The 16,232-nt window shown below is 48.4% G+C and overlaps 1 protein-coding gene across 1 annotated transcript; it reads right to left on the bottom strand.

Moving 5' to 3' along the window:
• usp38 (ubiquitin specific peptidase 38) lies at window positions 1-11,514 on the bottom strand. Its single transcript, XM_047045333.1, is given in 13 exon segments — window positions 1-69; window positions 71-181; window positions 745-1,224; window positions 1,354-2,074; window positions 2,774-2,880; window positions 3,147-3,240; window positions 3,416-3,603; window positions 4,474-4,632; window positions 5,999-6,100; window positions 9,119-9,248; window positions 9,926-10,061; window positions 10,166-10,898; window positions 11,419-11,514. Coding segments are annotated over 12 exon segments (2,979 nt in total). The 5' UTR covers window positions 10,848-10,898; window positions 11,419-11,514.
• Between the last annotated feature and the right edge of the window lie 4,718 nt (window positions 11,515-16,232).

Here is a 16,232-nt window from a genome sequence, read left to right as displayed (position 1 = left end):
TCAGAACACCAGTCTACTGACGGTGTTGAAGCCCCCCCCTCCTCCACCTCCCCCCCCCCCCCCCTCCCCCCGAGGGCCCACAGCTGCCGGGGGGGTCGTTGTCATCGGGGCCGTGGGGGCGGGACGAGCAGGAGGCCGAGGACGCCTGGAGGGCCTGGGTCCGAGCGCTCAGCTCCTGCTCCTATTGGACGCAGACAAGAGGTCAGCCAATGAGCGCACAGGTCATAGGTGAGGCAGTAGCTAAAGCAAGAGCAGTGTCCACACATGTGACTCGATAGTCAGACGCTGGGGGATGTTAGTGTAAAAGTAGCTCATTAAGGATTACAATGTATTTATTCTAATTTGAGATTATAATTAGAGGTATAGATAGAACTGACAAGAGCAGGGCCTAAGACTGCCAGTGTACTTTATTACACACATAAACCTTAACCTGACTGTGTCCCAGTTCCAGTGTAGTGAGCGCCCCTAGTGGAGAGATGGCAGCACTGCTCAATGACTCAGGAGTTTGTAGCAGCAGACTGACTCATGAACACAAGCTTTACAGACAGATCAGACAGACCTCTGACACACACACACAGAGAAGGAGAGAGAGAGACTACAGGTGAGACCCACCTACAGGTGGAGGGAGAGGGAGAGAGAGAGCCTACAGGTGCAGAGAGAGAGAGAGGGAGAGAGACTACAGGTGAGACCCACCTACAGGTGGAGGGAGAGAAAGAATAGAGAGAGACTACAGGTGAGACACACCTGCAGGTACAACTTGTTGTCCTTGGTGATGGCGTCCATCAGCTCCTTCTGCAGTGGTGGCTCCGCCCCCAGCCTCAAGCCGTTGGCCCCGCCCCCTCCCCCGTTATCGTGCGAGGCTGGCGCATGCTGCCGCCGGTACACCAGCACGTACGCCGTGTCCTTGGGGAAGCGACTCGTCACATTCTGCACCGAACGGAACGACGTGAATGTCACTCTGCTGTCATTGAACAGCAGCCAATCCTTGGCCTCGTGGCCATCCCCTAAGACTCCAACTTCCTGTCTGGGTGGGGCTAAGCTCAACTCTGCTTCCCCGTCAGCATGCTCTGCCCCCAGGGAGCAGTGATTGGCCATCTGCGGCTCCGCCCCTGTAAGGTTGCGTCCGTAGGAGTAGTAGTGACCGCTCTCCGACGACATCCCAGAATGCATCACCACTGAGCTGAGGACATACGGTATGGACTGGACCCCCCCTCCCTCCTCTACCTCTCTTCCCCCCTCTCCTTCTCCCCCTCTCCACTCTTCTCCCCCTCTCTTATCCTCTCCCCTCACCTCTCCCCTCTCCTCTCTCATCTCTATCCTCTCCTCTATCCTCTCCTCTATCCTCTCCTCTACCTCTCTCGTCCCCTCCTCCTCCTCTCTCCGCGACGGCTTCAGCTTCTTGGCCAGGTTCTCGCTGCTCTCTGGAGAGTCCACCTGCAGAGGTGAGGAGGGGGAGGAGGCGTGTCGGGGTAGAGGGGCATGGACAGGCAGCCTCATGAGAGGAGGGATGGAGACGTTGTCCAGGATCTTGCGTCGGATGTGGCAGGAGGAGTCATAAGAGAAGCGGAGCAGCGTGAGGATGAGGTACTCAGGAGCCGCAACCACCCTCATCCCCCGCTCTGCACGCCGCAGCGCACCGCAGCGCTCGCAAAAGTAGGCGTTGTCCTCGTCCAGGATCTCCGGGGCCAGGAAGTAGTTCACAAGGTCGGGGACAGACAGAGCCGGCTGCTCGCCAGCCGCAGTCCCAACATGGCCGGCGGAGAAGGCGGGTGTAGGAGTGTGGGCGGGCGAGGCGGCTCTCTCCTCGCCACCCCCGTTAACGGACCCCTGGGCTGGGCGGCGGGGCTCGTCTGAGGGCCTGAAGGCCAGGGACAGGTCGGTGAAGGGCTCCTGGTTCTCTGACACGCTGTTGCAGGTCAGACAGCGCACCTCCGTGCTCACACGCCCGCCAAACATCCGCTCAATTAGTGTGGCCCCGCCCCCTTCTTCCTCACCCCCAGGGTCGCCGTTGGGGGAGACAACATTTGTCTTGGCCGGCAGGAGGGCCTGGAGGGTTTTCTCCTCCTCGTGTAACCTTGGTGACAGGAAACAGGTGTGTGTCACTGGTGTGAGGGAGGGAGTGGGGGAGGAGGGAGGGAGGAGGCTATAGTGGGTTGGAGTTAGTACAGCTGTTCTAAAAAGAAGGAAAGACCGAAAGAAGGAAACAGAGAGACAGAGACAGACAGACAGTTACCTGTCCAGGAGAGAGAGACAGACAGACAGACAGACAGACAGACAGACAGTTACCTGTCCAGGAGAGAGAGACAGAAACAGACAGACAGTTACCTGTCCAGGAGAGAGAGACAGAGACAGACAGTTACCTGTCCAGGAGAGAGAGACAGAGACAGACAGTTACCTGTCCAGGAGAGAGAGACAGAGACAGACAGACAGTTACCTGTCCAGGAGAGAGAGACAGAGACAGACAGTTACCTGTCCAGGAGAGAGAGACAGAGACAGACAGACAGACAGTTACCTGTCCAGGAGAGAGAGACAGAGACAGACAGACAGTTACCTGTCCAGGAGAGAGAGACAGAGACAGACAGTTACCTGTCCAGGAGAGAGAGACAGAGACAGACAGACAGTTAACTGTCCAGGAGAGAGAGACAGAGACAGACAGACAGTTACCTGTCCAGGAGAGAGAGACAGAGACAGACAGTTACCTGTCCAGGAGAGAGAGACAGAGACAGACAGACAGTTACCTGTCCAGGAGAGAGAGACAGAGACAGACAGTTACCTGTCCAGGAGGAAGCGGAGGTACTCAGAACAGTCCTGCTGGGAGCCAGAGTTGAACCAGGGGGGGCGGGACACCTCCAGGAAGCTCCTCGGAGAGAACGCTGCCCTCTGGAGGACACACACACACACCCTTTAAAAGAGGGGAGGGAGGATGGAGGTGGAGGGATGGAGGGAGGAAGGGTGGAGGATGTAGGGAAAGAGAGAGAGGGATGGAGGGTGGAGGGAGAGGTGGGTGGAGGGAGAGAGGGAGAGAGAGGAAGGAGGGAGAGAGAGAGGGAAGGATGGAGAAAGAGAGGGAAGGAGGGAGAGAGAGAGGGAAGGAGGGTGGGAGGGATGGAGGGTAGAGAGAGGGAGAGAGGGTAGAGGGAGCAAACCTGAGTGTGGGCCAGGAAAGCGAAGAGCAGCTGTAGTCTCTTCATCAGTGTGTGGGCGTCGTTCAGACGTAGCGACATAACCTGCCTCCTGAAACTGAGAGATGGAGGGAGGGAGGTTGATCAACACCATTAGAGTGTGTGTGTGGCAGTGAGAGAGTGTGTGTGTGTATGTGTGACTGACTCTGTGGCCATGAAAAGGGTTTATTACTACTCCATTAGAGTGTGTGTGTGTGGCAGTGAGATAGTGTGCGTGTGTTTGTATGACTGACTCTGTGGCCATGAACAGGGTCTGGATGATGCTGTTCATGTAGCAGGTGTTGCCCAGGTTGACCAGGCCGGTGCGTCCAGTCTCAGAGCGCCCTGCCAGCTGCACCACTCCAGACGAGCTAGGCTGAGACGTCCAGGCTGCCTGGTCAAGAACCAGCTTCATCTGCTCCTCACTGGGCCTGGGCAGGTCCTGGAGACACACAGCACAGGCAAAAATACCATTAAGATACTGGTTGTGCAGGGGCTTGGATGAAGGAACAAAAAAAAACAACTTTTGTTTTGATTTGTAAATCCAAACACTGAGCAACTGTTATGCTTCGTTCGTTTGCTAGCCATGATGTCTCTCCAGGAAAAAACGATATCGCTCTTGCCTTTGCCCGATCGTAGCTCAGTTTTTCATGGGCGGGCCAGATTATCTGGGCAGGCAAAGCAGAGAGAAGGGCGGTAGCCTGGCTCCTTGTGACGTCACAAGGAGGAGATTTTCAAACAGAGCAATTGAGCCTTCATTATCTCAAAGGCGGAGAAGAACACCCAGGGCTTGGTTTACACCTATCGAAAATTCTAGCCACTGGGGGACCAAAGGCAGGCTAGGGGAACTCATATTAATCTTAAATAACCTCCTAAAGTGAAGTTTTCATCTCATGTGACCTTTAACTGTAAGACGTAGAAAGTACAGAGTGAAAGTAAAAAGTTGTCAGAAAAATAAATTGTGAAGTAAAGTACTGATACCAGAAAAAACTACTTAAGTACAGTGACGAAGTATTTGCACTTTGTAACTTCCCATCTCTGATTAGCCATCCATCTCTCCTGGTCACGGCTGCAGTCCGTTTACACATGACAGGGAGCTAATTAGCGCGTAACAAATTTGAAGAGCTGAAAAGACGATATGAAAATGATAGGTGGGTGCTCTTTGCTGATGCTCCTTACTTTTGAAAGTTGGGAGCACCGCGCTACCGAGTACCAAGACACAATAGAGCCCTGAACTGTGTGTTTAGTACTCCCTTGTGACCTCAACTTGATGGCCTCCATATTAACAAGAGTTGTGCCTGTGTGGACTCACCTTGATGGCGTCCAGGATGCAGTCGTAGAGGTCTGGGAAGCCAGAGTACTGGTACATCATGCAGTGGACCAGCTCAGTGAACTGCAGCAGGAAGGCACTGCTGCTGGGCAGCCCGTCACTCCTCAGAGACTGGACCAGAGGCAGCACATGAGGAAGCACCTGTGGGGGGTACCAGGTGGGTTAGGGTTTGTGTGTAGGAGGTACCAGGTGGGTTAGGGTTTGTGTGTAGGAAGTACCAGGTGGGTTAGGGTGTGTGTGTAGGAGGTACCAGGTGGGTTAGGGTTTGTGTGTAGGAGGTACCAGGTGGGTTAGGGTTTGTGTGCAGGAGGTACCAGGTGGGTTAGGGGTGTGTGCAGGAGGTACCAGGTGGGTTAGGGTGTGTGTGTAGGAGGTACCAGGTGGGTTAGGGTGTGTGTGTAGGAGGTACCAGGTGGGTTAGGGTTTGTGTGCAGGAGGTACCAGGTGGGTTACGGTGCGTTCACACTGCAGCGGGGCGGGCAGAGCGGGGCGTCGGCTTCCAATTCATTTTCAATGAAACCAGGCGTTGACGCCCGCGTAGGGCATTGTGGGAAGGCGAGCGGGGCGTCGACGCTCGCGTAGGGTATTGTGGGAAGGCGAGCGGGGCGGCGAAAGTTGGATTTTTCTGAACTTTATGTAAATGAGGAGCGTAAAAACGCCAGCGATGGCCAATCGGGTTGGTTTCTTGTTTCTTGTAACATAGCAACTGTTGGTCATGGTAAACATTTCTAGGTTTGACAATTTCAAGATGGAAGAGCAACTCATCGTATGTGTGTCTTCATACCCAGTATTGTATGATACGTCTATGTTCGATTACAGAGACATAAACAAAAAAAATGATGCCTGGCGCAGGGTTGCTGAGGTTGTCGGCGTCCCTGGTCTGTTGTATTTTGTACTTTAATTCAGTTTCTTCACATTACGTAACTTTCTTCTGTGCTAGCTGGATAGTCTAGCTAGCTCACCCGGCACACTATTGACATTCAACGCTGAAATGCTGGCTTGCAGCCACTCGCTATCCATACAGTGAATGTGTTGTGGCAAGTCATAATCTAGCGATTGATTTGCAGAGATTTCTTGTAATATAATAAAAGGTTACACATGTCAACGTTTATGTCTGATGCATCTTTTTTTCCAGCCGGAACAAGACCCGTTCCATAGAGTGCGGGTGGCATTTAATCTTTCACTCGGCCTAAAAAAAGTGTGGAAAAAGATAACCTATTGTGTGCTGTAGATAAGATCATGTCAGATCTAGAATGCGTGTCGGATTTTTGCTTAATGTGTGTAAAAGTTGTATTTTGTCCGCACATTTGCCATGACATTATACGAACTACAACAGTGATTTAAGAGAACCACAGCTCTGAATTAATCTGTCTGACACACCCCCGACCGTGGGGCACTGTGGGAAGGCCGGCGGTGCTGAGCGGTAAAAAAGTCTGCAGTGTGAACGCACCGTTAGGGTGAGTGCAGGAGGTACCAGGTGGGTTAGGTGTGTGTGTATAGGAGGTACCAGGTGGAAGGCCTCAGGAGAATGCTGGAAGCTGAGCAGCATGTGAGCGAGGACCTCTAGCGCCCCCTGCCTCACGATGGGGTACCACAGCCGGTTCAGCACCTGCACACACAGGACACACCGACAAGCTCACACACACCACAACAACAGGGTCACACACACACACCAATAACAAGCTAATACACACACACCACAACAACAGGGTCACACACACACACCAATAACAAGCTAATACACACACACCACAACAACAGGGTCACACACACACACCAATAACAAGCTAATACACACACACCACAACAACAGGGTCACACACACACCAATAACAAGCTAATACACACACACCACAACAACAGGGTCACACACACACCAATAACAAGCTAATACACACACACCACAACAACAGGGTCACACACACACACCAATAACAAGCTAATACACACACACCACAACAACAGGGTCACACACACACCAATAACAAGCTAATACACACACACCACAACAACAGGGTCACACACACCAGGGCTCGACAATAACGATGGCCCTAACATCTCAGCTACCAGACACAGTGTAAAGTAACATCTCAGCTACCAGACACAGTGTAAAGTAACATCTCAGCTACCAGTAACATCTCAGCTACCAGACACAGTGTAAAGTAACATCTCAGCCACCAGTAACATCTCAGCTACCAGACACAGTGTAAAGTAACATCTCAGCTACCAGACACAGTGTAAAGTAACATCTCAGCTACCAGACACAGTGTAAAGTAACATCTCAGCTACCAGACAGTGTAAAGTAACATCTCAGCTACCAGACACAGTGTAAAGTAACATCTCAGCTACCAGACACAGTGTAAAGTAACATCTCAGCTACCAGACATAGTGTAAAGTAACATCTCAGCTACCAGACAGTGTAAAGTAACATCTCAGCTACCAGACACAGTGTAAAGTAACATCTCAGCTACCAGACACAGTGTAAAGTAACATCTCAGCCACCAGTAACATCTCAGCTACCAGACAGTGTAAAGTAACATCTCAGCCACCAGTAACATCTCAGCTACCAGACACAGTGTAAAGTAACATCTCAGCCACCAGTAACATCTCAGCTACCAGACAGTGTAAAGTAACATCTCAGCTACCAGACAGTGTAAAGTAACATCTCAGCTACCAGACACAGTGTAAAGTAACATCTCAGCTACCAGACACAGTGTAAAGTAACATCTCAGCCACCAGTAACATCTCAGCTACCAGACACAGTGTAAAGTAACATCTCAGCTACCAGACACAGTGTAAAGTAACATCTCAGCTACCAGACACAGTGTAAAGTAACATCTCAGCTACCAGACACAGTGTAAAGTAACATCTCAGCTACCAGACACAGTGTAAAGTAACATCTCAGCTACCAGACATAGTGTAAAGTAACATCTCAGCTACCAGACAGTGTAAAGTAACATCTCAGCTACCAGACACAGTGTAAAGTAACATCTCAGCTACCAGACACAGTGTAAAGTAACATCTCAGCCACCAGTAACATCTCAGCTACCAGACACAGTGTAAAGTAACATCTCAGCCACCAGTAACATCTCAGCTACCAGACACAGTGTAAAGTAACATCTCAGCCACCAGTAACATCTCAGCTACCAGACAGTGTAAAGTAACATCTCAGCTACCAGACATAGTGTAAAGTAACATCTCAGCTACCAGACAGTGTAAAGTAACATCTCAGCTACCAGACACAGTGTAAAGTAACATCTCAGCTACCAGACACAGTGTAAAGTAACATCTCAGCCACCAGTAACATCTCAGCTACCAGACACAGTGTAAAGTAACATCTCAGCCACCAGTAACATCTCAGCTACCAGACACAGTGTAAAGTAACATCTCAGCCACCAGTAACATCTCAGCTACCAGACAGTGTAAAGTAACATCTCAGCTACCATACACAGTGTAAAGTAACATCTCAGCCACCAGTAACATCTCAGCTACCAGACACAGTGTAAAGTAACATCTCAGCCACCAGTAACATCTCAGCTACCAGACAGTGTAAAGTAACATCTCAGCTACCATACACAGTGTAAATTAAAATCTCAGCTACCAGACACAGTGTAAAGTACCATCTCAGCTACCAATAACATCTCAGCTGCCAGACATAGTTTAAAGTAACATCTCAGCTACCAGACACAGTGTAAAGTACCATCTCAGCTACCAGACACAGTGTAAAGTACCATCTCAGCTACGAGTAACATCTCAGCTACCAGACACAGTGTAAAGTAACATCTCAGCTACCAGTAACATCTCAGCTACCAGACACAGTGTAAAGTAACATCTCAGCTACCAGACACAGTGTAAAGTATCATCTCAGCTAACAGTAACATCTCAGCTACCAGACAGTGTAAAGTACCATCTCAGCCACCAGTAACATCTCAGCTACCAGACAGTGTAAAGTAACATCTCAGCTACCATACACAGTGTAAAGTAAAATCGCAGCTACCAGACACAGTGTAAAGTACCATCTCAGCTACCATTAACATCTCAGCTACCAGACATAGTTTAAAGTAACATCTCAGCTACCAGACACAGTGTAAAGTAACATCTCAGCTACCAGTAACATCTCAGCTACCAGACACAGTGTAAAGTAACATCTCAGCTACCAGACACAGTGTAAAGTATCATCTCAGCTACCAGTAACATCTCAGCTACCAGACACAGTGTAAAGTAACATCTCAGCCACCAGTAACATCTCAGCTACCAGACACAGTGTAAAGTACCATCTCAGCTACCATACACAGTGTAAAGTACCATGTCAGCTACCAGACACAGTGTAAAGTAGCATCTCTGCTACCAGACACAGTGTAACGTAGCATCTCAGCTACCAGACACAGTGTAAAGTAACATCTCAGCTACCAGACACAGTGTAAAGTAACATCTCAGCTACCAGACATAGTGTAAAGTAACATCTCAGCTACCAGACACAGTGTTAAGTACCATCTCAGCTACCAGTAACATCTCAGCTACCAGACACAGTGTAAAGTAACATCTCAGTTACCAGACACAGTGTAAAGTAACATCTCAGCTACCAGGCCCAGCCCACATCAACAGCAGTGTGTAGTGTGTTGTTTACCAGCTCTATCTTCAGCAGGGTGACATCTATGAGGATGGTGAACTTCTGCACGGAGGCCAGCCCCTTTAGCAGGGCGATCACCCAGGTGTCCACATGGTGTGCCAGTGGCCACGACAACCAGTCTATCATCCTGCACACACACCAGGAAGAATATTTTAGGGTTGGTTGATTTATTTACTGAATGATGATTGAGAGAGAGACAGAGAGACAGACAGACAGGCAGGCAGGCAGGCAAACAAAGACGCAGACAGAGAAGCAGGCAGAGAAGCAGGCAGAGGTAGACAGACAGACAGACAGGCAGACAGACATTAGACAGAGAGGCAGACAGAAGCAGACAGAGAGGCAGACAGACAGACAGAGGTAGACAGAGAGGCAGACAGAAGCAGACAGAGAGGCAGACAGAGAGACAGGCAGACAGAGAGACAGAGAGAGAGAGATAGAGAGAGACAGAGAGAAGTATATATAGAGAAACATAGAAAGACAGATAAAGAGGGAGAGACAGACAGGGTTTAATAAGCCTGCATTGTAAGGGTGTCGGTCAGTGTGTCATGATTAGGTGGTGGGGTTGGGGGTGTGTGCGAGTCTGTGTATGTTTGTGTAGTTCCTGAATGTGTGTGACAGGCAGACAGACAGAGGTAGACAGAGAGACAGGCAGACAGACAGAGAGGCAGACAGAGGGACAGGCAGAGAGACGGGCAGAGAGACAGACAGAGAGACAGGTAGAGAGACAGAGAGAGGCAGATAGAGAGGCAGACAGAAGCAGACAGAGAAGCAGACAGAGAGGCAGACAGAGAGGCAGGCAGACACCTGCAGAGAGCCTTGGTCATGCTGGCGTCCCTGACGTTCTGGTCAGTGGAGAGGCTCTTGATGAGCACGGTGATCATCTGCAGAGGGATGTGCTGCACCAGGCTGGCCAGGGCAATGGAAGGCTCGAAGGACGGGTCTACAGGCAGGGAGAGACACCTAGACATGAGACATCTACACTATGACGTGGTAGTCCACCTGCAGCTCCACTAGGGGATGATGGAGAACACCTGAGGGCCTCACCTGTGGTGGAGATGATGGAGAACACTTCCTGCAGCGAGGGCAGCAGCATTGTAGGCTCCGCCTTCCAGATGTTCTGCAGCAGCGTCCCCACCTTGGTCACCTGACCCACATACTCTCTCAGCTCCCGCTCCTGATTGGCCGGGCAGTGGAAGTAGCCGATGGTCCTCACCAGCTGCTGGCAGAACAAGATGGCCGCCTTGTCCCTGGGGACGCACTGGCCGAAGTCTGACAGCAGCGTGGCCAGCCGGGCGCAGAGGGCGGGGTTGGGCCTCTCACACACCATCCTGAGCACCTCCGTCTGCAGCAGGCGGAAGATCTCCAGCACTGAGGGGCAGCTGATGAGCAGCCGCAGGCAGCAGTGGATGTAGTCCACCAGGGATGGGTCCTTGCGGTCCAGGGGCCCGTAGCCCTGCTGAAGGAGCCCCAGGATGAAGTCTCGGGTGAAGAAGCGCTCGAACGCAGGCCGGTGGTAGCGGCCGTAGGCCTCCAGGACCTGGAAGCCCACCTGCTTCTGGAAGGTGTCCTCTCCCAGGAGGATGAGGCGAGCGGTAAGGCTGTACAGCGCCTGGCACTGCTCCTCTGTGGCCTCCTTCTCTGCAGCCTCCACCACCTTCTTCACGATGGCCTTCTTCACCGGCACCGAGTGGGACGAGCCCACCAGGGCCTCCAGAATCTTGTCCATGGAGGTAGGACTACAGAGCAGGGGTGAAGTTGTTTGGAAGCAAATACAGCCCTTGGGAGGAGAAAGAGACAGGTTGGAAAAGAGGTATTTAGTGACATTGCATGCTGACAGAGTTTCATGGATCTGATAATCAGGAGATAAAACAATAGCTAGAGAACTATCCAAACCTTTTAACAAGGTTAACAATTAAAGGAATGCTGGTTCCTTCATTAGATCCTTCAAAAGATCAATATAAGGTGACGTTATACATATCACTTTCATAATTATCTAAGGTGAACACCATCAATAGATAGCTAAGGAGAGAGAGAGAGATATATGTTAACCAGTCTGCCTTTGCGGTGACAGGACATAGTTAGCGAGTCAGCAGATGTGCTCTCCGGCATATTAGTTTTCTTTTCGATGAGATATTCATAGTGTGCAAGCAGAGGCAACACGACTGTTGCACAATAAATATTAGCTGACGTTAGCAACCTGTGGCTAACGTTACCTACATTTTCCAAGGCTTATGTAGATGTAATTATGTAATTATGACACAGTTCATAATCAACAATCATTTTGTAAACAAACTCACTTGTAAAAAATGATCAACCAAAAATTTGAAATTATTCAAATCACTATCGCCGGCTTCCAAATCTTTCTGCTTTGTCTGTGACGAGAATGTTCTACTGTATTGTAATAGATAGCACACTAGCATTCAAAACAAGGCGGAAGCCTTGTTGTCAAATCTCCCTGCTATCAATAACATTAAAAGGGTAACTTGCTAATGTTAGCAAGCTAACGTTAGCTTCTGCCTATGTTGAGTATTAAAGCTGTAGAGCTATCAAGGCTAATGCTAGCTAGCTTGTGGAATGGAAACAAAGCAGGCCGGGGATGTCACTGACTTAGCAGAAATACAGCTGTTCAGCTAGCTTGCTAGTTCCCAAAAACAAACCAGCTAGCTTTTACAATAACTTACCCCAATAAATCATGACAGTGTCAAATGATTCTTTTTCGAACCGTCAAAATACGTTGACAGATTCGGTAGTTATTTTTTGATCCGACTTGTGAAGAGAATCAGCTGATTTAAAACATAAGAAACGTCATTCCAATGAACCAGCGGAGATGGAAGGACCCCTTGCTCTGGGATTTTCGTCTTGTCATTGCCTGCGTGCAACTCTGTCCTACTACCGATTCGTCGTTCCTAAATTGAATATTATATGGCTACAATGTTTATATTTGTAACAGTACCTAACCTTAGCTTGCAACATTTTCCATGGTATAACCAGTGTTAAAATAGTTTTGTGTTTTAATTATGTTTCTATTTGATCGATTTTAGTTTACATTCCACCTTGTAATCAATGATGGCAAAAGTGCACACATCCTTCACTCAAGTAGAAGTACAGATTCTCATATTTAAAAAAACTTGAAGTACTGACTTACACTTTTTCCCACAAGTTAAAGTAAAGATGTGTGCGCCCTGAAATACTCAAGTAAAAAGTAGCCTCTGCCAAATGTGCTATGTCCGCCACTGCTTGTATTTATGGTACATTTACATTTAGTCATTTAACAGACGCTCTTATCCAGAGCGACTTACAGTAAGTACAGGGACATTCCCCCGAGGCAAGTAGGGTGAAGTGCCTTGCCCAAGGACACAACGTCATTTGGCACGGCAGAGAATCGATCCGGCGACCTTCTGATTACTAGCCCGATACCGCTCACCGCTCAGCCTTCTGACTCCTACAGTCATGGTAGGCCAACAGTGTATGTATGTAAATTACTGATAACATGCTGATTCGATATATTGTGATGAATTTGTACAGTTCGACGATATGTTTCATTCACAAAAAGGAATAAATCCATCAGTAATAAGAACCAGAGTTGTATGTTTCCTGGAGGGAGGGATACTCGTGAAGGAAGGAAATCACAAGGACTATCAAATGGAAATGAGACATGTCTACAGATGATCCAGTAAACCCACTCTTCTCAAGCATCATGGTATGGACCACTCAAGGGCCTGGAATTATACCATGTTGTTAACGACAGAAGAAACCATTTGTTTGTGTATCCAGACTGAGGGACACTGTGTGTTTTATGTTCTCATTCTGTTTGAAACTGTTGATATGGGGGCAGCAAAGATATAGGAACAAAGCTGTATTGAAATGTAGGTTCTCAAATGTCTTAAAAAGCAATATACTGCACCTGTGTTTTCAACTGGATTTTTTTATTTTCCCCAAAAGGTTTCCAAATTAAGGTTTGCATCATTGATGAATACTTGATGAGGACTCTACTGTACTCTACTGTACTTCATTGTGCTCTGCTCTAATCTCCTCTGATGAAGGCTTCTTTGTTCTCCTCTCTCCTCCTCTCTCCTCCTCTCTCCTCCTCTCTCCTCTTCTTTCACTGTGTGTGTGAAAAAACGTATGCTATGGATGAGACATAGGGAGTTAGCGATGTCGACATGACTGAGAATAGAGATCACCCATGGCCATATATGAGGGAGATGTTTGAAATTGTTAGCTGGCATGGATTCCTGGCAAATGTCTATAGTCTATAGTGTCTTTTTGTTTGAATGTATTAATATGATGTGAGGTCCAGTTACCAGTGTGACATTACTGTAAAACAGGTAGAAGTAATGGCTACCAAATAATGCCAATACCAATAGAATTAAAGTTATTTGACTATATGGGTTAAATCAGACCAAGAATGGTCAAAGTAAGGTTAAAATGAACACACATTTAATAGCATTGCAAATGAATGAAATCAATTACAAGGCAAACATGTTGCAAAATGAAAGTTAACTTTTACCTACGCTACTATGATTATTGTAAACCAGAGATAGAAAGCAAGAAGTGAGGAAGGAGGAGTAGGACAAGCCAGAGCTGAGGAGAAGGTCCCAGGAGATCCACAGAACAATGCTTCACATTTCCCTTTATAAACAAGGACAACCAATCAGACACTTCTTGACCCTAACATATGACTAGCAGTAAAATTACACTATGTGGTGTGAGAGCCATCCAGTTGAGACCCTGTCGAGCAACTCCAGATTTTAGCATATGAAAGGTGGGGGCAGGTTGACAACCAGCCTTACACTACTTTTTACTTAAGTCTATGTCAGAGTCCACACTTCTTTACTTTAACTTGAGTTAAAGTGTCAGTTCTTCAACTTTGTTTTTTGTTTTGAGTGAACATGAGTATCTGTACTTCTACTTGAGTGACAGATGTGGGTAATTTGCCATCTCTGATAACAAGATCAACTAGTTTTTGTGTAAATGTGTTTGTAGCGTTCTCTCCAATTCACCTGCACCACTTGAACTTCCCCCGGTCACCACCAGAGGTCATCATATACCCAACTCTACCACACCCCTAGTTATACTACAATACAACTGTTACTGTAAACCGTAATATTATTATGTTACATGTGTTCAGACCACTAGCCTGCTAAACCATCCAGATTTCACACATTACCATGGTGATGGGTGTGGTTGACCAGATCACATGACCTGCTCTGTCCTGAGTGCAGGAGCAGAGACATGTACTAAAGACACTCCATTGTCATGGGACAAGGAGCTAACTAGCACGCTAAATAAATCCAGGGCTCTCAAGTCTCACATATTCGCCATGACACTTAAGCATTTCAACCATTTCTCACACTCTCACGCAACACCTTGTATTTCTCACTCTGAGAAGTAAGGGTTAACTTGTCCCGCAAAAATGTATGGCTGAGGCGCAGGCATACAGAGGTTAGGGTTAGGGTTAAGTGTTTCTGCTGAGTTGAGAGTGCCTGAAGTTAAACAGCCAGAAACAACAACCACCCCCAAACAATGGCAGGTATGGTCATCTCACGACAAACTTTAGATAAAACTTGAAAGACCCTGTAAATCTACACATACATGTTTTAGTTTTGGTGCTCCTTAATATTTGGTGGTGCTCCCAATTTTTCAAAGTTGGGAGCACCAGTGCCACCAAGTAAAAAAGTAAATTTCAAGCCCTGCTGTGTGTGTGTGTGTGTGTTGGATGTTGGAGGACCCGTGTTCAGTAATCGTGGGCTGGAGCCGGCTGGCTGTGCGTCAGTAAGCTGACCTGGAATTTTCTCAATAAAGTTCTAATCTTTTCAGGAGGCTGCACCTCAGAGATGAGTGATCTCTCTCTCTCTCTCTCTCTCTCTCTCTCTCTCTCTCTCTCTGTCTTCTGGGTCTGGTCTGGGTCTTGAGGTTTTGGGTCTGGGTTGGGACTAGTCTGGTTGAGTGCAGGAGGAAGAATATGTGACCTTGAGTAGTCAGAAACCTCAATGTGTTCGTGTGCGAAGTGTTTCATTCAAGAAAGTTCCTAGTGTTGGGTTAGGGTGCTGGGTTAGGGTGCTGGGTTAGGGTGCTGGGTTAAGGTGCTGGGTTAAGGTGCTGGGTTAGGGTGCTGGGTTAGGGTGCTGGCTGAGGGTGCTGGGTTAGGGTGCTGGCCAGTCTGGGTTAGGGTGCTGGGTTAGGGTGCTGGGTTAGGTGCTGGGTTAGGGTGCTGGCCAGTCTGGGTTAGGGTGCTGGGTTAGGGTGCTGGCCAGTCTGGGTTAGGGTGCTGGGTTAGGGTGCTAGGTTAGGGTGCTGGGTTAGGGTGCTGGGTTAGGGTGCTGGCCAGTCTGGGTTAGGGTGCTGGGTTAGGGTGCTGGCCTGTCTGGGTAAAGGTGCTGGCCAGTCTGGATTAGGGTCTTTCTCTCACTCATCAGGACCAAATTAGAACCCATCAGGTCCATCAGGTCCTTGTTTCCCCACACACACATGCACACTCACACATCCCCAATCACACAAATAAATGTACACACTTACTCACACACACTCACATACATCCACAAACTCACACACACTCTCACATTCACACACTTCACATTCACTCACTCACACACACACACAGTCTGATCTGGGCAACTGCAGCATGACAGAAAGAACAATGCCACTGTTAGGACAAGGCCGGAGCAGCACAGACTAGAAACACTGTAGCTGCACTGGGACTGTGTGTGTGTGTGTACGTACACGTGTGTGTGCGAATGTGTGTGTTTAGATATGCAGCTTGAATGTGATTCCCTGAACCAGCCGAGCAGTAACAGGATCTGCAGCAAGCCATTGTGTTCTCTCTCTTTGCCACCATGTTGTGTGTGATGGGATGATTGGAGCCACTTGATGTGTCTGAATGAGTCCTTCCCCCACTCTCTCTGTGTCTTTGTGTGACGTGTGTGTGTGTGTGTGGCAGGGTGTGTGTGTGTGTATGTGTGTGGCAGGGTGTGTGTGTCAGGGTGTGGCCAGAGTTGTGTTGTTGTATTGTGAAGATGCTTCTTTTATTTACCTCACTAAAATGTTATAGGGGTGTGTATCTGTGTGTGTTTTGTGTGTGTTTGAGGGTGTGTGTTTGGTGTGTGTGTGT

This window comes from Hypomesus transpacificus, chromosome 22 (genome assembly GCF_021917145.1).
Source record: "Hypomesus transpacificus isolate Combined female chromosome 22, fHypTra1, whole genome shotgun sequence".
Taxonomy (NCBI): Eukaryota; Metazoa; Chordata; class Actinopteri; order Osmeriformes; family Osmeridae; genus Hypomesus; species Hypomesus transpacificus.
Note: the sequence above shows the minus strand (reverse complement) of the source record. Positions and strands in the feature narration are given on the sequence as shown.